Raw genomic sequence first — 22,900 nt, forward strand, 5'->3', positions numbered from 1 at the left:
GTTCACAATTCTGATTTTGACAGAAATTGCTCAAGCACTAGCAAATACAGTATGCCCGGTCATTCCAACAGAAATTGCTTTGTTTTCCTCAGCACGATTTCTTCTTGCCCTAAGGGGAAAACATTAAAAAAAGCCCACAACTAAAACAGTGATCTGTCTCACCCTCTGCCCCCGCTTCCACACACTCATTCAGTGGGCACCCATTTTTAAGGACATTTTCATATCCATGTAATACCTCTTCATACACGGCTTTAATTAGCCCAGTGGACTTAAGAGTCCCAGCTGCAAAAGCTCCTGTTGAGCAGTAATTCCAGAACAGATAACTTTCCTCCTGCCAGGATATGAACCTACCAAAATTAAACATGAAGGCAACCCCCTCCTCAGCTCCCGCCTCTCCACGGACAGGTGGAAGGTTTTGACCAAAAATACCATTCAGCAACTTCTGAACGAGTGGGTGAAAGTCCTCCTAGGACTATTTACTGGTGTTTCCACTTACATTTCATTAGGTACAATATTTGCCAGATCGCATACCGACCACGTGCGAAAAGCAGGAGCAGTATTCTCTAGCCTCTCATCACCATACAAAAGATCTATGTTTTGAAGTACCTAAAGGTGGTTGCAGGCTATAGCCATGCTGAGCTGCCCACCCCACTTGATGAAGAAAAGGGTCCAAGTAGAATATCCATTGGTCAAATTTGTCAGAATCCTCCAGACCTTCGTATCGCAATTTAAGTCTCCCACCAACATTTTCGACCACATTGACTATCCAGGCTGCCAGGGAATCCCGGGTGTTTTGCAGTTCTAGTCGGGAGCCTGGTGCAATTAGATCCAATGGATTTTTCCCTCTGTGAAGCTACAAAAAGAACACAAATTATTCTGTATAACAGACCAAAACAAAACCCGTACTTCCACTTCTTTATGTGCATTATTTTTACATTAATACAGTATGAATAGAGAAGTAAAGAAATACCAGGCCCTTACTAACACAGGACAGCAGAAATTACAATGTTGAGAACTGCTGGTGCTTGCATCAGAGCTTCTGCTCTGCCTGTAGACAGTCACATATTTCACTTAAGTCCTCATCATCATTTTCAGAAGCATTATCACTTATATATTCAAAGTTGGAAGGAAACATGAATGATTGCTTTCTAAAACTGAGTCATCTAGCATACAAAGATAACTAGACAGAAAAGATACAAAGATTAAAATGCTAGTTGTAAAGAAGACATCAACAGCATTTAAAAAAAAAATCATGTTCTGTACTTTACAACCAGACACTGAAATGAGGTGCAAATACTGTTTGAAGTGCAGAAGAAGGGATAAAAATTTGGTTCTTCACTCGCAAAGATGCAAGATTTAAGTGAAACAATACCTTGCCCATTAGTTAAAAAAACCCCCAAAATTGGTGAAAGGAGTCAACTGAGAAAGAGGCCAGCGTGAAAGCTAGATAAAGAAAGGATTATTTCCTTAGAGCTGTATGAAGGAGACACAGAACAGGAGGAAGACTGAAACCTAAGGGAGTTTGAGAAAGGTCTTACTTTTGATAGCACTAATGAACAGCCCAAACCTGCAGAGACAGATACGTTTCAGGATAACACTATCAAAATTAAATACTGTAAATAGGAAACACTAGAGAGTGGAACTTGAAGGTCAGCAGCATACTGCAATGCTCCCTAAAGTTAAAAATGGAATTGAACTGACAATCTGAATAGTAGTTTCCTTAATTACAAAGGGAAATACCAATACAAACCCCAAGATGTAGCACATTGCTGCACTTACCCCCTCCAGCAGGTTGGCAGGAGCACTGCAGGCTCCCTTCAGCACCCGCTGGAGGAATTCCTCCTGGTCAGGTATCTTGTCCTTGATACCTAAGTGAAAAGTGAAGAAGACAGACTGTGATTCTTCCTGTCAGTTAAAGATCATTCAGACAACAAGACATTACTATGCTCTTGCACTGCCTAATTCACAAGGATCAGCCACACACTCACCAGTAACATCTCAAAAGAAGGAACAAAACAACAATGAAATCTTTAAAGGAAATGACAATGCAGTAGAATTTGGTGGGAGATGATTAAGATAACCACAAGCCCCTGTAAAAATAAGTCCAATTCTGAAATTAAACTAACTCCTCTCTGGTGAAAGAGCAACCTCCTACTGTAAGCCACAGGATTTTAGATGAACATGGCAGACAATCTCAACTTGTCATCTCAGCAACAACACCTGCACAAACACCACTTATGAAGACTATCTGCCAGGCTCCCAAAGGGCAAAAGCATCCTTTTGCGTGTACTCCCCACTTCTGCATATGGAGTCAATACCTTCAGGCACTTTGAGAATCTTCTTGTTCTGCTCACACCAGCCGATGGGGTGTAAATCGGCTGTCATGATATCACACCAAAAGTCAGCCTTGCGGTCTTCCCCATAACCATCGTAGCGCAACAGGAGCAGCTGCCCACAGGTAGTAATGATGGTGGCTACCCAGTAGGTGTTCTGGTCAGACTTGACAGCAACTTCCAGCTTCATACCAGGAGCAAAACCGTTCTGCAAACTCGTATCCACCTGAAGAGGAAGAAGATCATCGCATATGAGCACGTCCCAGAAACTTCATGGAACAGCAAGGGGAACTACTTAGACATGTTCATTAGCAAAAGAATCTCAAGCCAAATGCTATCTAGTCCTTTCAGAGAAACAACTTCATTGCATTATGCGACCTGAACTGGAATGTACACAGAATCATCATTAATGAGACCTCCTTTGCATTTCAGAGTATCTTTTCAACCTTAAATCACTATCTTGCAATTCATCTTCCTGCCCTGAATGATATACTTCACCCAACTCGCAGCTGGGCTGTCAAGCTCGGCAGAACTAAAGGTCAAGCTCAGCAGCACAACTTTGACTTCTTGTGTTAAACTATGTGTTTCAACCTCTTTGGACAAAAAGCCTATTTAAAGCACATACATGTGCTCTAGATAATGATACCACTGTCTCTTCCACCATGCTCACTTAAGAAGGCATGAATCTGCACAAATTGCAGAACAGGGAATTTTAATGTCTCTGTTCCAGAACCTAAATAGTTCTGTATGTAGCATTGTTACATAAATGGCATAGAACATAAACAATATGTATTCTTCAGTGAACTCATGTTTTGATAACAATACCAGGTGTATGTGCATGTGTTGTGTGCAGGTGAGGAACGGGACTGCAGAGCAGCAGGTACTGGAGCATAAACATAAAGAGAAAGCAAAACATTAAGTTTCTCATATCCCTAACTTCTCCCAGCCCAAACACTCCTGAAAGAGCAGGACAACCTTGTTCTGCTCTCACTATAGTATGTCTATGAGCTACGCTTAATTCTCTGGCCTCAGAGATCTAACACATCGATCCTCTGTTCTCAAATGAATGTAACTGGTGTTTTTTTTCTTAAGTGGTCCCAAGTTCCATTTCCTCTTTGAATCAACTGCAAGAAAGGCTTTCGGTGTGATGCAGATGCAGTAGGTATTTTCTGGGTTATTTATTACCAGTTCTGCACTGACAGTTCAGTAACTGCCACAGCTATTACAGTCTCATCAGCCAGCACATACTGGTTTGCTAAAAATAAAACTAAGAGAACCACACCAGAAAGAAAAGTATACGCTTCTGTTAACTGTTCACATCCTTTAGGTTAATGCCCTTCACTTAGAGAAAACCCTTCCTAAGAACAAAATCAGCAGGACCCAATACCTGCAGATGTTTTGAAGTGATATTACAGAGGTCATCGCTTCAAAAAGGTAGCTGCCGTGCTGAAGAGGTATTACAAAAAGACTTCATATTGTGATTCCTGAAAGAAAAGCCATGAGCTCGACACAAAATCTGAGGAACTGGGAAATCTGTGCGGCTCTCTATGTGCAAACTTTTCGCAAAGCCTCCCAGTGGAGAGAGCTGCATTCACCAAAACCAACAGCAGCAGACGGAGCTTTCCCCAAAGGCAGGTGCATTTTTCAAGCACTGTCACTTGTGTTCCCGGGTGGATAGAGCAGAGACCAAGAAGTTAGCACCCTCTCCTGGCAGCTGGGCAAGGCGACATCGCCCAGCCGTTAAAGCACAAAACTTGGTTTCTTTTGACTGGCTGCCAGGAGGGGCTGTGGCCAAGCTGAGAGTATTTTCCCTGGAACAGCGGGACTGAGAGCGGGTTCCAGCGGCAGGTGAGACACGGTGGGATGGCGGGGGCTGCAGGTGACAGCATCGCTCGGGCAGCCCCAGCCCCAGGCTCTCTCCCCCACTGCGTGCCACGACACAGCCCAGACCGAGGATCTGACTCAGCTCAGAAACAGGTAATTATGAAGAACAGACAAAAAGTATTGAAAGCATGCAAGAACACATAGCAAATACATGTGTTCAGATGCTGTTGAACACTGAATTATACTTAATATCTGTTTACACACATACACAAGTTGCAGAAAGGAAATAAAAAAGAACATTCAACAGTTCTAGAGAAAGTGTATTTAGATTTCAGGTGGGACGCCAGCACTGGCATCCAGTGCAACTCCAGGTTTTCGGTAAGCTCTTTTTCCTAGTAGATTATAGGCAAACAGTCATTTTGATCTCAATATTATTTAATTTTTCAAGTGTAAACAAATTAAACATTAGCACATGCTGAATTTGAGGAAATAGTTTGCATTTTTTAACGCATCTTGCTCATAGTAAGAGCAAAATTTTCAGAATCAATATAAGCATACAGATATAAAAAAGTCCTCCCTCCCATCAGCAAGTCTAGTTCTTTGCTAACACAGATGGATCACGGATTTTCTTAACCTGATCACATACTTTCCTAGAACATGGGTTAGGTATTTCTCACCCCCCACTCATAGTGGGAGGCTAGTCACAGACTCACTACTCCAGTTTTTAGGAAGGACCAAAAAAAAACCCTTAAGCTTCCATCTAAAATTTATTTTAATTAATTAATTAATTAATTAATTAACTCTTGTGCCAATATTATTCTTCAGTTTAGGTTTTTTTCCCCTCTGTCTTTTCAAGAGTACAAAAGTAGTTTCCTCTTGTCAGCAGATTATAAAGGTCACTCATTCAAGTCAAACAACTCGCACCGCGCAGTTTCCAGCTGGAGGGAGCACCTGTCACCAGCACAGAGACACCAGTGCCTGCAGGCTCTCCACTGAAAATTTCTCACCTGGTAATCACACTAACATTTTTTTAGGGCTTCCCCACATAGACAGGCTGTCAGTCTCCACTGGGAGGCACTGACGTTCTCCTCCTCTACCTTTTCCACACCATTACCTTCTAACAGCAGAAATTCTGAGCACGTGACCTTGCGCTATTGAATTTCTATTAACAGCAAGATCCAGGCGATGTGACACTGCTGTGAATACGCTCCTCTCTCTGCTTGTCAATTCGGTGTCAGCATTAACTTTCCAAAATATTCTGCCAAGTTTATTACAGACAATGTCAAAATTGACCTCCAGACAAATTCTAAGGCAACTCTGCTACTAAATGCCCAGTGGTTCCCCCTCTGGACAGGTGGGCACGACCTTGCACTGTGTTCCCGGCACCCCGAGTCCCCAGGCCAGCCCCCCGTGCCAGGTGCGCAGTGACCAGCCAAGCTCACCCAGCATCACTCCTTGGTTGTGCACCCTGTGAGAGAGCAGCAGAAAGGATGGGGGACATGGCTTTGCCACCTCCTGCTCACTAAAGCACCCCTGCCACAATGTTACTGGCACCAGCATAACTGGACCGTGTTCTACACGCATAATGAGTAATTTTTTTAAAAAGTGGATTCTTTTTTAAGCCTAAGTGTGTTTTTACTGATGATGGCCACAGATCTCCTGTTTGACACAATTGAGCTGGCAAAGAACACAGTGCAGGGGCAATGAAGTCGTTGAAAGCATGGATCCTGCAAATTAACAAAATATGGCTGCAATGTTAGTTCAGTTGGCCATCACTGTAAAGTTGGCATTACAATTACTTTGTATAATGTCCGAGCTATGATAGCGAGTTTCTTTAGCAGAGATCACGTAAGGTAAAGCGCACCAGAGGAGCAGACAGGCCACTCCTCGCACTTCTGCTCTGATCCCACACTGCTCTCTCAACGTGGGCTGCACAGACGCCACCGCTCTGAGTTAGCTTGCTCCTGCTTAGAGCCTTAGTATACTAAGGAAAAACAAAGCAAGCATAGGCCCCTTCAGAAATGAGAATCCTGAATGTTTACTTTGAACAAAAAGCTTACAATTACATCTCAGGGTGTGGAAGAGCCTCTGCAAAGCCTACAATTACTGTGCATCTTTACTACTAACACAACTGACATTTTAAAAATTCTGTAATGCTTTGCACTCCTGCAGTTCACCTTTGGACTCAAAATGCTTTGCACATCCTTCTGTGAACAGTCATCAGTTTGTTTTCCTGCTGATTTAAGTCTCCTATACTGAAAGTGGTGACACTGGACCTGAAAGCCCAAGCACCACGCGGTGCTTTCCAAGCAGTGTGCCACACACAAGTCACTACCCTCCAGAGTGGGTCTTTGAAAGACTATTAAACACTAACTTTAGTAAAGAATTGGATTAGGATACAGTCTGGCAGTCTAGAAGGTGTTTCAATTGTTGGAAGAGATCCAGGAGGTTTGGAAACCAGCTCCACACAGCTCACCTTCACTGATGACCCAGTGCAAAATGCCAGATTTCACATTTAGATCTCATCCAACAGGACCGTGCACTCATTCTACCAATGAACATTTGATTAAATATATCCAAGAGCAAAGACAAGGGCTTACCAAGACTTCATCGTATCCATTAAGCCTGTGCTTGACAATTATCCTAATCAGTTTTCTAACTACTAACTACTACAGTCAAGTGTTTGGCAGAGCTATTTTCTCCATGACCTCCCTGAGAGCCACCATTAAAACTTCGAGAGCACATTTGAATTTTGCTGTTCAAGAAGTATGCCACCAAGTCTCTAGAGCCAGCTCCCTCCACAGCAGTTGTTCAGTAGCAATCAACAAAAGAAAAAAAAACAAAACAGACTGGCCAGTCCGGGCTTTATGAGAAGAAATCAAGCTTATGTCCTGGTGCAGAAAAGACTAGGAGGCCCTTACCTTTCAGCACGTGAAAATAGGATTGCCCAGTGCTACGTACAGAGAGGAAGGCAAGAAACAATAATTAAGAGGTGAAATTCCTCATTTCTCATTAGTCTAAGAAACATGATTCTAGTTAGTCTTCCAGATTTGAGAGCATCAACTCATTCAAAGAAACCCTAAACATTCAGTGTGTAAAAATATAACGTAGGAGATGGTAAGAGAACAGTTCCTTACATGTTTAAAAGATCCGTGGGGGGCTGCAGTTGCTCCTGTGTCTTCTAGATACTCATCCCAATTGAATTCCATTTCTTCCACACTGGAACCAGCATCTGGAAGAAAAACCAAACGCCTTCTATTTAGCAACCTGCTGTTTAAGTTCTATGGTACTACAAACTACAGCAAACCCCACTTCAGTTCCAAATTACTGACTACGCAAGTGTGCACTAACCTTCAGTTATGCATTTAAACACAAAGACACTACTCAGCCTTTCTTTGTATATGAAGGGCATTTTAACTTGGATTTGGTCTGAAAAACAGGGAGATCCTGAGGATTTCATTCAAGTACTAGTTGTCTACAATTTCTGAGAGTAGAACATAGGCACGAGAGCTCTGTATTCATATCTACAAATATAAGAGACTTCAAATTCTGGGTGCCTTGGACCGTCAGTGTATTAAATTAAAAACCATCCAACAAACAGCAATACTGATAGTAAGAGGTTTGGAAAGATTTTTTAAAAATAAAATATGATTCCCCTCTTTTTTAAGTTTGATAGTATTTATTTAGATGTTATAAAACACTGAAAGCACAGAGAATAATTCAAGGTAGTTCTAAGAAAAACAGCTTGAGATACAACTCAAACTAAAAAACAATTGCTCAAATTAGTCACTTAAAAAAACAGTTCATAAGGTGTAACAGCTTCTTTAGACCATGAAAACCTCATTTCTGGATGCATTTAAAGCAAAAATGTGCTAAAACCACTCAAGCCAAAGTTCAAAACTCACTCAGGCTGTTAGGGAAGCAATTGGCTGCAGTGAGCCACACTGTAAATCTGTCAGATTTTCTATTATTATGGGCAATCCCGTCCCAGTATCTCCATCAGTTCTTGGCTTGCTTCCCTGCTCCCCTCCTACTCCAGTTTTCTCCAACACGTAACCTGTTCTGCTGCCACCACCAACCCAGCTGGGTTTCAGGTCCCCTCTTCACCCAGTGTGCACCCACCTCATATTTTTCCTATAGGCAGAGCTGGGATGTCCAGGAAGGGTCCCACCTTGTGTAAGCAGCAATTTCTACCTCAGCACACAAACCACAGCTTCAGGTTCAGCAGGGAAAGGGCTAACAGTGATGTGACATACAAATAAAGCTTTTCATTTTCACTTTTGGACCGATTCTGTGATCTATACCATAGCTTTCTTTATGAATGACCACAAGAGATTTTCATCTCCGGGCACCAGGAAACCTGATACCTCATTTAGATTTGAAAACAGAGAAATCTCTGTGTATCAAAGCACAAGGAGAGCGCAGCAGAGGTTACAGGACACCAACATTTCCTACGCACTCAGCCTGTCTCAGGGCACGTGGTAACTGTTCTTTCAAGGAGTAGCTTGAGTAGGAAACATTACATGCCCAAACGAATGAAATACTATTACACACCTTTATCAGAGCCGTGGACAAGCTGACAACCTGCTGAGTGTCCTTCACAGCAGCTCTTGGTCCTCAGACAGAGAGGGGCAAATATTTGCCCAGAAGTGTGAGCTACTTTAAATTGTCTAAAAAAACTACAAGTTCTGAGTGTAAAATCGGTTCATTTTCTCTTCAAACTGACTGTTAAGCTTATCTTTGACTTTCCATTGTAATTCTGGGCATTATCATTTCCCCAAATTTAGAAATGCATATTCAGTTAGCTTTTGTTTGCTGATGACAGTATCTGTTTTAAAGGCAGCTCTTCTCTCTCCCAAACCCAATTGCATTTTGCTATTTTCAAACCACAAGTGGTTATACTGGCCTTTCATAAGCCTCAGAGCTCAAAAAATTCAGAGCTTGAACATCACCATCACTTTAGGGGATAATTTTTAACTTACTGAAGAAATAGATGTGGAGAAGGACAGAAGTAGGTAAGTTTATAAAAAAAAAAAAAAAAGAGGGAGTAAAGAGGTTAAGGCACAAAGCAAAGCTGTTTGCAAACTAGTGTGGAGCTGATCAAAGCTCTGGCTGCAAGTCATTCTAATAAAAATAAAATTTAATTGCAAAAAGGTTTTTAAAACAGATTAAGATTTCTTAACTCATTAAACCAGCATTTTACTTTAATATAACTGTAAAATTGCTTAAGTTCACAGCTGCAGAACCAAAGTGGGAAGAACCATCAGCTCAAACACAACATCCACGGGCAGTTGAAACCCAGAGTGGACTCGGTCTCACTGTCCTCGGGCCCAGAGAGCCCGGCCCAGCCCGTCTTCCCACAGCACCTGCTCAACAGCACCCACAGCCACACTCCCTCCAGCTCCTGAGCATTTGGTATGTAAAAAGCACGGCTTGCAGGGTCTAATGTATGCCTGTTTGAGGAGAAACATGTGACTGCTCTGTGCTTTTTAACAATTTGAAAGCCAAGTAGCTCGATCTGGGAATCCTACAGGGACCCTGAGGCTTTCCAGCACTGCTCTTTTACCAAATGCTGCAGCACCAAGTCTTCAATAACGTGTTATCATCAGATAACTGTCTAAGGGGCAGTTAAGCTCCTTAAATGAGGCACAGGTCACTTAACACACTGAAAGGGTCAATTAGTAACTTATGTTGCCACTTAATTGCTACAAGGAGCTCCTGAAAAGCCAGTTTGCAGGCTGCTCCAGCCACCTCTTTGCCTCCAACTACAGTTAAAACCAGCTCCCAATTGGACCAGAGTTACCACAAGTCCTTTGTCGCTCCACTAATCCCTGGTCTCTGTAGCCTGGATGTTTTCACATCTAAAAAGCTGTTTCCTTCCAGGTCTGCGCAGTGGTGAGAAGGACTCTGATTGCTTTGTACTGCACAGTGCCCATGTCTCATCAGCACTCCCAGGAGCCCTCTCGCAACTCGTTTTACGGGGGGGGGGGAAATGAAAAATTCCAAATTCCTGTCCAACACTCTTCGCAAACTGAGTACTCTTCTTGCTTTATTTTGGGGAGTTTCATTGAGTCAGAGGGATATTTTTATTTTTGAACTTAAAACACCTGAAACTTCTGCTGTTCCATTCATTTGTAAGAGTTCAACTCAGCTTGCGTTTACACTTCACTAAGGTTTTACAGTTAAAGGAGAGCTGGTGATCAGCCCGGCACTGCAACCCCTGAGCAGCAGAGCTGGGGGCTGAGGGGTTCCTTCCTTCAGGAGGCTGCACAGCGGGGCTGCGGCATTTACCAAACCTGCCGCTTCCCACAGGCGGCCCTGCCACGGCATTCCAGTGGCTGAGCTTACCCGACACTGAGAGCTCATCGAACAAAGCTCCAAGCAAAAATGCTGTATGAGGTTTCACAGTGAGAGCAGTAAATTAGTGTTTTAATTGTGGCATGCGGTACAACTACATAAACCATGAAAAGTCTCAGAAATCAAGTATCTGCTTTTCAGTATCTGAATGCAGAAACGCTCCAAGAGCACGGCAAAGGACCGGCTCTCTGGTAAGGCTCACACCAACTTTTATTGGCAGGACAGATGCAGCAGAGCAGGGCCCTCTCAAATCAAGCCCTTGATCTAGTCTGCCCCGTTGCACAGCCCCGTCCTGCACGTTTGCACATCCCGGGACACACACAGGACCAGCTTAATGAAGCTCCATTCCTGAGGGCCCGTATGTCTGTTTCATAACAACTGTCCCGATCAGTCTGTGTTCAAACTGCCCAATTAAACCTCAGATATTTACACCAGAAATTCTCACTACTGTGAGAAAACTTGCAAATTAATATGACAGATAACAACGAGCAAAACCATGTTTAATCCATTTAATCCTAAAGCACAATTTATAAATGCAATGCTGCACAGGTGTACATACATGTGCGTTCTCTCTTTCTTCCCATATCCTTTATTGTCACAAGTCCGAAATGAATTCAGCTTTTTCCTACATGGAGACATGTTTTTCTATATTAGACAGGATGACTGAGGGACACATGAGCTCAGTGGCAATGTGCAACTTTGATAAAGGTGGAGAAAGAAAACAGACGCGATTGTCATCTCTGTGGCCTTGCCATATAACTAGTTTTTGGCAGTAAAGCTTTCAAATCAAGCTAACATTTTCTCAAGTAAAATCTGAGAAGTGTCCTACAGAGGTTCTGTGGAGAACGCTTATTCACTCTGGAGGTGAGAAAACTGTCTGTAAGAATACTAGAAGTTTCCTGGATATGTATATTGCTTCCCATTTGTCACTATTTCTACTAACATTATTGTGAACACTAACTCTTCCCTTCTGAATTTTATCATTAGTTATGTCCTGCTGCTCTTTGATACATAAATACATAATATTTGGACACAAAAAGGTAGCAGAATATTAAGGATATTAGCCCTTAAAAATACCTGCAATGGAAACAGTCTACAGCAGACTGTTTCGATCTTTGGATTCCAGTTAAATTCTCATGGCAAAAAATTTTCATGCATCTTTAATGTGATTTAGTTGAAGACTGTCATATTGGACATTTAAGTACATCACACTGAAGTCTGCAAGACCTTCAATTAAGGCTAATCTAAAGGTTGCTCACCCTGAAATGTAGATATATTTCAATCTGCTTTTCATAACAGTTAATCTTTTATATCTATACCAGCTGCAAAGCCATGAATAAATGAAGACAGGTTGGAATTTCAGCAGCTGAGAAAGCCTGTGACAAGAATAAAAGTTGTCTTTTTCCCTCGTAGTGCAGGAGGAGCATCACAACCAACAACCCTGGCCACTGCCCGCGTTCTTGCAGGCAGAGCCTGCATGTAAAAAACAAAAAGACAGAGAGGAATCTCCAAAAACTGCTAATTGTCATCAAATGGAAAAAATGACACCAGTCAAAGACTATGAAGGGAACATTCCAGTAGTGGTTGGGACTGGTCTAACTCAAAGCACTTCAGGAAACAATATTAGAGGGCCCAGCAAAACCAATGTGCTTGTGCTTACATGGGTAGCATTTGCTGGAAACCGTCTTTGACCTCAGCAAGTAGAGCTCTCTTCAGCTAATATTTGCTCTTCACAGCCACCTGTACTCAAACCAGGCACAAAAAGGATGCTCAGGAAAATCGCTGTTGAGTAATTTCAAGCCAATTATCAAACCCCACCAGCTATTTCAAAAGCACATAGGGAGGACTGTATGAACTCTGATACTTTTTGAGGAAGATGGAAAAATGTCAGTGAAGGTCTTAGTACCATTCTTCTCAGCTGCTTAAAGCCTTTTCCGTTTCTCACACTTACATGACAGGAGTTAGAAGTTTCCACTAGCACAGGACAGAGTATTTGCATATGCCTGGATATGTTCTGCGTATTTGCGCATATTGCCTCTTCTTCCTTATTTGAGGATATAAGGTTGACAACAACTTGACTGATTGGCTATAATTAATAATCAAAAGCATATTTCTGCATCATAAAACAGATGATAGCATTCTTCTAAAAGCACTGTCGATCAAAATTATGTTTAACATTTCTTCAGTAACACTGACAGCAATTAGATTTCCATAAAGTAAAGGCACAAAAATTACCAATAGTGAATTGTGCTATGAGAAGAGCTGCTTGTTGGACAAGTACCAAAGAGAACGAATACTCAGATAAAATCCTAATCCAGTTGTTAACACTGGTAGCTACAAATTAAAATTTATTTTATATTATCTATACAACACTATAGGTAGGGATCTCCTCAAGGAAAAGGAACAAATCACACAAATGGGTGGGCTCTATCCCCATAGGAGTGTACAGTCCAGAACTGTTTCAGAAGGCTGTTAGTACCTCCAGCCATCCCAGACAGACACTCTCCTCAGCCTCGTCTTTCACAGTGAACCAAAACCTGAGCTAATTTATCATAATATACCATTGCGCAGCAGATTAGGAGTTGATATCCCAAACCCATCAAAGCAGGCACACCAAGGCACAGCAGAAAACCAGGACAGATTACAATGGCAGCAACCAGCTTCAGTTACCTGACTTTTTAAACCAGCAGGGCAACCTTGTCAAAATATTAAGAACAAGATGAACATGAGGACAGAACAAGATAATATTAACTACTTTGACAGACAAAAGCCTTAAAATAGTAGTCTTACAGCCATTAAGCTTATCAGAAGCCCATCTCACAGTGATACCACGCAGAGGAAAGACACAGCTTCTTAAAAACACAATTACTAAAGAGGGTGAGACTTTGTTCCCCTTCAAGCCGATGATGCACCTTGCTTTAGAAATACAGCAATAACAAACTTAAGTCCCATAGTCAGAATCTAACCCAGAGTCACTGAAATTTAAGTTTCTCGCTGTGTACAGTACGCAGCATCAGAGACATGCACTATTCACTGTGCTTGGGCCTGTTCCATCTCGCTTGTCGAGCTTTTTGAGACTCATTAGCCAGGGAGCTCAGCCGGACCATTACCTGCATCACATTGCTGTTCTCCATTCATCTCCACAGCAGCCCAGGGGTTATTGCCAGCAGCCAGAAGCAGAGGAATTCGAGGAGGTCACGCTTTGGTGGTCATGAGTTGCCTCCCACCTTCAGTCCCAGTGACAGCCAGGACATTCAAGAAACAATCCTGAAAAAAACCCGAAAGGAACAACCCATAAGAAAATATTCACTGGATTTTGACTACTTTTAAGATACATTAAAAACATTACTCCAGCAATAAGCCAGAAACCTTATAGCAAACAAGGGCATCTCACTGTGTTTATGTATGTTTAGCTATTCCACACCTCTCATCTGTGGACCCAACTTATACTACGGAAAAAATATTTCCTAAATCAGCCAATTAGAAAGCTGATTTTCAACACCTCTTCAGCCCCAAAACAAAGTCACCCCTCTCAAAAGGTTCTTCAACCCCTCACAAGGCTAAAGAACTAGGGAACTAACCAAGTCATGGAACAAGACTACCAGGTTAAAAAAGAACAAAACCAAACCAACAAACACAAAACCCCCCACAAAATAAACCACCAAACCAAGCATAAAAACACAACAAAACCAACACACCAGCTTAAAAAAAAAAAAAAAAAAAAAAAAGGAAAAAAAAGAAGGGAGCAGAAATACACTCCTCAACATTTTGTGATGAGAAGCCATAACTTTCAAGCCTATTCCTATGAGCAACTAAATCACTATTACATTATTAATGGTAGGAAGCAAGGAAGGACGGGTCTCAAGCAAGCCCATTAGTTCACCGCACTGGCAACATACTACGAGGATTTTTCCCTTATGAAATTCTCTACTAAAGCAAAGTTGTACAGTAAATAAAAGCCTAGGTTACATGTTTATTTATTAATATCACACTTTGACTGAAAACTTTATATAAATCAATTAGACGGGGTGTGAAGGCACCCCAAAACCAAGATTATTTGCATGAAAAATCTTGTAAAAGCCCATACTCTTCAAATACCCTTTGCATTCTTGCAGAATGCCTGGGAAGCACTGGGGTTTTTTTCTTGTTAAGCAAGATACCAGAAATAACGTATAGGACCAACCATCACATTTTAAAAAACAAAGGCTGCGCTTCCCACCTAAACACATTGTGAATAACTATGCTTTTAAAAAGGGAATACCTACACACTTGAGAAGTCTGGGGTTTCGGGGTTTTTTTTGAGTTTTGTATCCCTAGAGTGTCTATGGAGACTCCCCAATAATCCTCAAGAAAGGTTTTGCAAGAGGGCCCTTTTTTTTTTTTTTTTTTAAGGTATAAGAAAGCAACCTATTTTAAGTGTGGGGGTTTTTTGTTGTGTTTTGGTTTGCTTGGGTGTTGGTTTTTTGTTTTGTTTTGTGTGTGTGTGGTTTTTTTGGTTTTGTTTGTTTGTTTGTTTGCCCTACTGCAGCCTGGACTAATTTGTAAGAAATGCAAGTTGCCTAAAAGATGGAAACACAGAAAATCCTCCTTCATTATGCGTCTCACAAATGAGAGATTTCCCAAGACAATACTGCTTTCAAAGGTGCAACCATGGCTTCACTTCTGATGGTGTAACTGGACTGGATGGAACTAAATGCTTTTTTTCTCCTTTGAAAATCTGTCTTTGTGTTAAAAATTGAAGCATTTTGAAGAAGTGGTTCTATTGGAGGGAAGTTTGGGTGGAAGAGCGGCTGTTGTGCCAGCCTGCCCGTCCCTTCGCACAGTGTCAGTGTCTCCACTGATAGCCCTTATCTTCAGGCTCCCCTGGTCCCACGCAAAGCAAGTTAATCAAGACATGCCTCCACTGTTTAGACACAGAGAATTTGGAAAGGAAAAAAATAAAGGCTTCCCAAAGCACCCCAAAGCATCCCAAAGCACCCCAATTCTGTTTTGTGGAGGATTTCCACTGAATTAATTATAAAATGCCACATAGCAGGCTGCAAATGTCCTGGGCATGTCTGTGGAGCACCCAGGCTCGTTAGCTGGCAATGTCACACAAGTCAAACCAAACTGGAGTGACACCTCAACTAAAAGCAAGAAGGCAAAGTTGTCCTGTAACTGAGCTACAGCCCTCGGCATGAATTTTAGGGAACTGCAGCACAAAGCACTGAAAACTGTGGCTGAAATCTCCTGTGCACAGCACTGGTAGCTTCATTCATGCACAAATAAAACAACAAATTTGAATAGAATTAAAGGAACATCCACCAACAGTGCTCAGCAGTGTGGGAAGTTCTCAAGTACAATAAAAAGTACAGCCAACTTTAAAAATTTCCATTTTGTGTGCAAATAAAAATTTTTAAAGAGTAGCAAGAGGTATCATTAGAACTCTTATTGAATGGTAGCTCGATGCCACAAAATTCTACTGTATAGAAGATATTAATACAGTTTTATTCATTATAGCTTCGGGATTGCATCTGGAAGGGAACTCAGCTGCCAATTTCTGCTATATTGCTTCTCACATACTTGTCTCCAGCTCAAAAAGACCGTGCTCAGCATACACCCACAAGGTCACAAGTTAACTCCTAACTGAGCTCTGTCTCTCTCAGAAAGTTACTGAGAAATTAAGCACAGGTACTGATCTCCATCAATCTCCCTTGGTTCCTTACGTTCTTCCAGGCTCTCAGGACACGGCAGTGCAGGATACACTAACGCGACCCTTGGGAAGACTGTCCTCTTGCCAAAAGACAGTCTAACTTTCCATTCACTCCGTCCTTTATGGGGTAATGCTGGCAGGTGATGTCACTGGCAACCTGCATGACGTTTGGCACACAGTGAAGAACTAACCAACAAAACACTTCTTAATCATTCATCAAAATATTTCTTGGTAATGTTCTACTCTAAGTTTATCAGCTGTCACACCGCTAAGCCAAAATAAAGGCAACCCTGTGAAAAACACTGAGTGAAGCTTGTAGTCCAACAAATCTGAGGATATACTGCTGCTTTCTAATGGTGTAGCCCTGGTAAAGTACCCTCAGAATTTAATTATAATTAAGATATTTTCAGTTTACAAGATCCAGCTCTCAATGTCCACAGCTAAACTAGGTAATTCAAAACTAACTTTATCTTTTTTTTTGCAACATGAAAATATATTAGACACCCCTTCTCCCCCCCCAAAAAAAAAAACAAACCAAACACCAAAGAGGCTGTTTATTTAAAAGATGCCAAGTACTGGCAGCTCCTGTTGAAGTTGATTGATATTCTGCCCAAGTCAAGTTGGGTAGTTATTCAGGATTTCATAAGCAGCTCCTGTGTTTTGTGTACACAAAATCTAGAGTACTTGTAATTAGCACCCGGCATGGCTGGTGCTTACAGTCTGGCACCCCAAAGATTATCTTTTGATAAATCTCGAGGGGAGGGAGCACAAGTGCTGCTGGAACAGGACTGATTTGAAAATACTTTGGACTCTTCAGTCGCACTTCTGCATTTCAAGCCTCCTATCAGCACATGAAATATTCAGATGTTAGCAACTGGAGGCAGCATTAAAAACAGTTACAGTTCATTAAAGCCAGATGGCTCACTTGAATATGAAAAGAAATCAAACATAAGCTGGATGTTGAATTAAAGTAAATCAGCTGGTGTCTGAGGCTTAATATTATTTTAAAACAAAGGCACATGAGACAATGGGGACGTGAGACACCCCTACAGACTGGGGAAGAAGTTACAGAAAGGATCAGCTTTCAGCAAATTCCTTCATCCAAAGGCATCCAAGTAAAACCTGTTTCAAAACCCTGTGCCTACAATATGGAGCTTCACTCTGCACAGGCAGTAAACCTGTTGCAGGGGTTTGCAGAGCAGGGCAGAGCTTCTTCAGCACCTGAAACCTCCAACTCTGCCACTGAACACAGATCAATCTACTGCCAACACCAACACAGAAAGGCAAAGGGCCTTTCTGTTACTTTTGGACCATCTCCTGGAGGAAGGAGGAGACATGGGCTATGTCCTCCTGGTCCTATGCCCATTCACGCATATATCTTTGCTTTTTCACTCCAAGGGAATACTGATTACCTGTTCCCTATGAGGGAAGACGGCACGTGCACTTCATCTCAAGACTTTTTTTAACAAATTCTTTGTTGTAGGACTCACAGATATGGCATGAACAGTGCTGGGCTTAGCACATCTTCTAATGAGGTCCAGTGTTTGCAGTGGAGATTCTTGTTGGCATTTCAGGAAGAAAAGCTATTGAGGACAAAAGCTCCCCTCTACTACAAGCTTCTGTCTGAAAACCATTCAGAAAGAACAATGTGAAGTACAAAACAGGTACAGCCGAGTGCCAGCAGCAGCAGCCACCCCTTCCCAGTGCACATACAAACAGGAAACTACCCGTTGTTCCTACAACCTGTCGTTCCGGTGCATGCTCAGACATTTAAACTCAGTGAATATTCCCAACTCATTTTACTAACACACAAGCTCATCATAAAAGCTCTTCTGTAGTCAACATCTAGAACTCTTTTGACAAAATTAGCTGGAAGGAGAGACTTTTCCTTCTCAAAGCCTGCATCACCACTTCCCGCCAGCGGGCCCGATGCTGCGGCAGCAGTGCCGGGGCTCTGTCATGGGGACCACGGCCCCTCGTGCCCTGTTCCTGACACTGCCACACAACTGCAGTTACAGCTCGGGCCAGCTCCAGATATGCGCTTGCTCTCTGCTTTTATTATTATTGCAGAAACAAGCCGTTTCCACAGCCTGCAAAAGACAGCTTCAAGCTTTTTTTTAACCTTTTTCCTCATCTAACACTACTATAGTTAATCGTGAATACAGGCATCAGCTGCCTCTTTTGCTATAAGAAGGTGAGACGGTGGCTCCAGGGGAGGAAGGGGACATGTTACGAATTGAGATTTGTATGCAACTGGGTACTCACAGGCCACACGCCTTATCAACATCCAAGCAGACCTAAGGTAGCTGAACCGTGGTTGTGAGGGTCCTTTACTCTGCGAGATAAGGCAGACGGAGAACATCAGGCCTTTGGAAAACACATTTGCACCCTCTCCGAGAACAGAGAGACTCCACCCAGCCTGAGCCTCTGCCAGCCCTCACTGGTAGGAGAAAGTCAAAAAATATAAGGGACCATCTAGGATGACAACTTAAGTTGATGTGTTTTAAATTCCAGCAGAATGTATATATACATTAAAAAAAAACTATAGCACAAAGAGCAACCAACATAATAAACTATTCGGGTTTGAGCCAACTTTATTTTAGGCCCACTTACAATGTGTAGTACTTGATTCCTCACAAACACTTTAATGAAATCCATTACAAGTATACTGATGAGATTTTGCATCACAGTAGTCTGGAGTACCATTACTTAGTATTTTCAGCACAAAAAAAGTAAGATACTTAGTAAGCAAATTTCTCCATCAGAACCAAAATCAAGACTGCTGGAGAAAATTCACTTTCAAGCTATTCATTGCAAGTTTCATTCTCACTTCTGTAGCAACACACTCAGAGTACAGGAACACCCACAGCTCCCACAGAAGGGTCAGTACATCTCTTTAGAACAGCCGTATAGTTTTGGGGGAAACATCAGAGCCTGGCCGGATGCTGCTGCCAACTCAGTGGAAGGACACAGCTGATCTACCTGCCACAGCAAATCAGCAACCTTCTCCATCAGGGCACAATGGCCAGTATTTGCCTCCTTCGAAAAAAATCTCACCCTTGAAATCAGGACTGAGAGAGGCAAAGGCAAGCAAATATTCAGAACAGCATTCAGTGTTAAGAAATCTTTAATACCTCTGATGGTAAGAAAGTGTTTCAAATTCACAGATCAGCCAGTGTCTGCATGATCACTTCTGCTATGCTCCGATAAGCAACTCACCAACAGCCCAGAAATCTGCCTGTGCTTTGCTTGCTCTCCTGTCCCCAGCTCGAGAATTTGTAACTCCATCCACACGGTGCAAGAGCAGGGCAGGCACAAAACCAGCCTCTGTCTAACCTGCCACACAGAACGCGATTCCCACTTCTCGTGTTTTGTGATTCGATGCCCTCATCACAGCTTCTCTAAGTGCCCATTACCTGTTCTTCTGTACCCATAAGCACCAAATGACAGTACACAGCTGGCAGACAGGATATTCAAATTATTTTCCTGGGAAGCAAAGTATTATATATACTTACTTTTACACCTTTCCCTCTTGCTCCATTGTCCTGTCACTCTTCCTGCTGGAACCCTCAGCAGAGGTCCTACTTCTCCAAGAAACATTCTCCACAGTCCTACACTTCATGAAGCCCCTAGTTCACCAAGCCTTCTAAAGCCAAAATATGGTATAAGACCTTTCTTGTAATTTTGTCTTCTCTTATTTAAGCACTAGCAGTTGGAAGCCTGGATAACACTTACAGATTTTCTGATTTCCAGTTGTATAAACAAAGTAAGTATTAATATTTCACAAACACATGTCTTCCTAGTATCTGGCCCTCCACAAACAAAAGACAAAGTAGAAGACTTCTTACAATCTCTAATTTATGCTGGAATTCCAATTTTTCAAGTCATTTTAACTGCTGTTCTGTGACAAGCAAAAAGCAATTTGAGTGGCCTCTGCAGGAAGGACCTGCCACAGAGCTCTGTGCTTGGCACTGCTAGTCTGCTCCAGATCTTTCCAAGACAGCCCTGTAAAGCCCAGTAAGCAGACAACAGATAGGCAAAATAAAGTTTGAGGCTTCTATAACAAAGTAATAAAAATACTACTGATTTCATTGAAGTCACAGCTGCCAAAGGAATTACCCTGTCCAATGCGCAGAGCAGAAACCTTCAGCTGACTTGCAGTTCTGAAAAGCATTATTTTTACAAGCAGGTATGGAGCAGTGGGTCTGTAAACAGAAGCTTATTTGCTTGCTTCTCTAAGGATTTATCAAAGATATACAGATCACTGATTCGCCCTTTATTGTAGGTATGATCACCAATGTTTTCTTCAGGCCATCTTGATAGCATATTTAGTTCTCCAGAACAAAAGCAAAACTTTCCTTTATTTCAGAAATAAATAAGGGGGGGCAGCTACGTTTCGACATTTTTTTGCAGTTGCTAGACCAACTGTAACCAAATGTAGTCCGAGTTCAGCACCTTCCACTATCACCTCTCTACCCCGTCTCTTACAGTCAAATTGTGTAATTTTGTCCTTTTGTAACAGGCCGTAGGTGCCCTGTCCTGGTGACCCACCTTCCTTCAACATCTTTGGCTGCAGACTCTGCATTACGCAGTTACGTTCTGTCCAAGGACCACAGTATTAACCAACACCCATCCATCCTTCCTGAGAAACTGTTATTTCATCAAAAGCAGTCAAAATTTCTGAATTTTCAGCTTCTCTAATCTCTCTCTACTCTTGTCAATTTATTTGAGCTTTGTCCTTGCAAGAACAAAAATGGTGTTCATCTTAGCACCTGGCTCCTGCTCCTCACAAAGGAAGCTTTCCTGGAGACAAGGCTCGGGATTCCTGCAATCCCTTTCATCTTTTTGCCTGCCAAGAGAATGTTCAAGTGTTCTTATCTGAACACCTTCTGTATGGCCTCTGAGAACAAAACCCACCGAACATGAAGATTATATATGTATATATATGCAAATAGGAACTACTATCACCAGAGTTAGATTAATTATTAAAACTTATATTTCTCTACCACACCTGCACTGCAATCTCTGCTCTCTGACCAGTACTCATAGCAGTTTTACCCTTCTGTATCCCTGCCAGCTCCTTTACATCTATTTTAGAACTCCAAGGTGCTTTTCTTTCCCACTAAAAGAGTGACACTAAGATCCAAGACAACTGCATTTAAAGAACACACATTATGTTCTTACATTTTCAAAGAAATTATCAGAAAATATAAAAGGGTCAAATTATTTATTTTGGAGAATCTGAAACGTAACCCTCAATAGCAACCCAGGCGTACAGCAAGTTGTGTGGCTCTGGAACACGCTTCACACCTTCCAGATGAACCGCTGGACTGCAAGCACCTCTACAGGGGAGGCTTGCCAGCCTGCGCCACTGCAGCCCACTGCAATCATAAACATATTTGGTTTTATTCCAAGGGCTTATAAGAAAAAAATTTTAAAAGCCTCCACTTAAGACAGCTTCCTGGGGTTTGCCCAGTGCCCACAAACAAAGCGGGCTGAACACCGGCACACACTGCTCTGTTCTCACCGAACCAGCAAACCCCCAAGTTATTCACGGCCTTTGAAAATCATCACTTCTTCATGCACAGACACCTTCAGGACTCAGACGGGTACCCGAATAACACAGTGCAGGAGCAGCAGCCCGGCCTGCACCCTGGCAGAGGCGCAGGGTCCCACCCAGCCCGAGCAGACACCCATTGCCCCGCCAGAGAACTCAGGGCAGAGCCCCAAATCACACGTTAAATACTGCAAGTTGCTGCCATTACACGGGCAAACAAACAAAAACCTCACAGCAGATTGAAAGGCTGCAGCTTGGCAATCCTTTCTGCCTCAAAAATGTGGAAATGTTGTCCATGAATATGCATTTTTATTAGCATAAAAAATATTTACCAGAGAAAAGGAGAATCTCTTTTGTCACAACATGGGACCAATATTCGTACCTTTAATTCAACCTTTTGTGAGAGCTACTTGTACAACACAGAAAAACCAACAATCTGTTTAACACAATTCTGCTGATATTATAAGTGGCATTTACCTTCTTTCATTTAGTTTATGCCCATTTATGCCAGTTTTCCCACCCCATCTCATCCCTGCCTGAAGTCCAGTTGCTTCCACGATTTGACTTCCCGCCTGACTATACACGTAACGCACCTAGAACAGGAAAGCCTGTTTAATAGATGTTGTAACACTCAGGTCTAGCTCAATAAATCATGCTGCACTATCCAGCTGGTAAAGCAATTTCCATTAAACTACAAGTTAAATCCAGGTGAGAATGTGAAAGTCACAACTCTGTTCCCAGCTAATTCAGATGCCACCAGACAGCCAGAGCAATCACTTGACAGGGCAACAACACACAACAGGCTGTTCCAAACGGTCCCCTTGTATTTATAACTGGTGGCAAATAGAAGCTATTAAGAATTGCTTGTTTTGATTCTTCAACATTTAAGATAGTGTTTTTGCCAAGGCATTCAGGTTTCGTTTAGATTTTTAAATGCAAAATCTCCAGCATTATTCTGCTTTCTCCATTTACTTTCTACAGCATACAGACTACAAGAATACTGGGGTTTATCAGATATACAATGAAACAAAGAAACCATACTGAACAGACTGCTCTGTTTTCATGGGCAACTTTTTATTATGTATCCTATAGCAAGAATACAATTGCCTAAAGTTACAAGTTGGATAAAATAAAGGA

General features: G+C 42.1%; 1 protein-coding gene across 1 annotated transcript in view; it reads right to left on the bottom strand.

Annotated features, from left to right (window-relative positions):
• SFMBT1 (Scm like with four mbt domains 1) overlaps nucleotides 1-22,900 on the bottom strand; it is a 77,915-nt gene that overhangs the window by 24,221 nt on the left and 30,794 nt on the right. Inside the window, exons 2-6 of the mRNA XM_065845897.2 lie at nucleotides 13,625-13,781; nucleotides 7,295-7,389; nucleotides 2,319-2,559; nucleotides 1,780-1,868; nucleotides 607-853 (exon numbers count right to left, since the gene is read on the bottom strand). Of these exons, the coding sequence (XP_065701969.1) occupies nucleotides 607-853; nucleotides 1,780-1,868; nucleotides 2,319-2,559; nucleotides 7,295-7,389; nucleotides 13,625-13,652 (700 nt within the window). The 5' untranslated portion in view covers nucleotides 13,653-13,781. The remainder of the gene's footprint in view (nucleotides 1-606; nucleotides 854-1,779; nucleotides 1,869-2,318; nucleotides 2,560-7,294; nucleotides 7,390-13,624; nucleotides 13,782-22,900) is intronic.

Source organism: Patagioenas fasciata, chromosome 10, assembly GCF_037038585.1.
Source record: "Patagioenas fasciata isolate bPatFas1 chromosome 10, bPatFas1.hap1, whole genome shotgun sequence".
NCBI classification, from domain to species: domain Eukaryota; kingdom Metazoa; phylum Chordata; class Aves; order Columbiformes; family Columbidae; genus Patagioenas; species Patagioenas fasciata.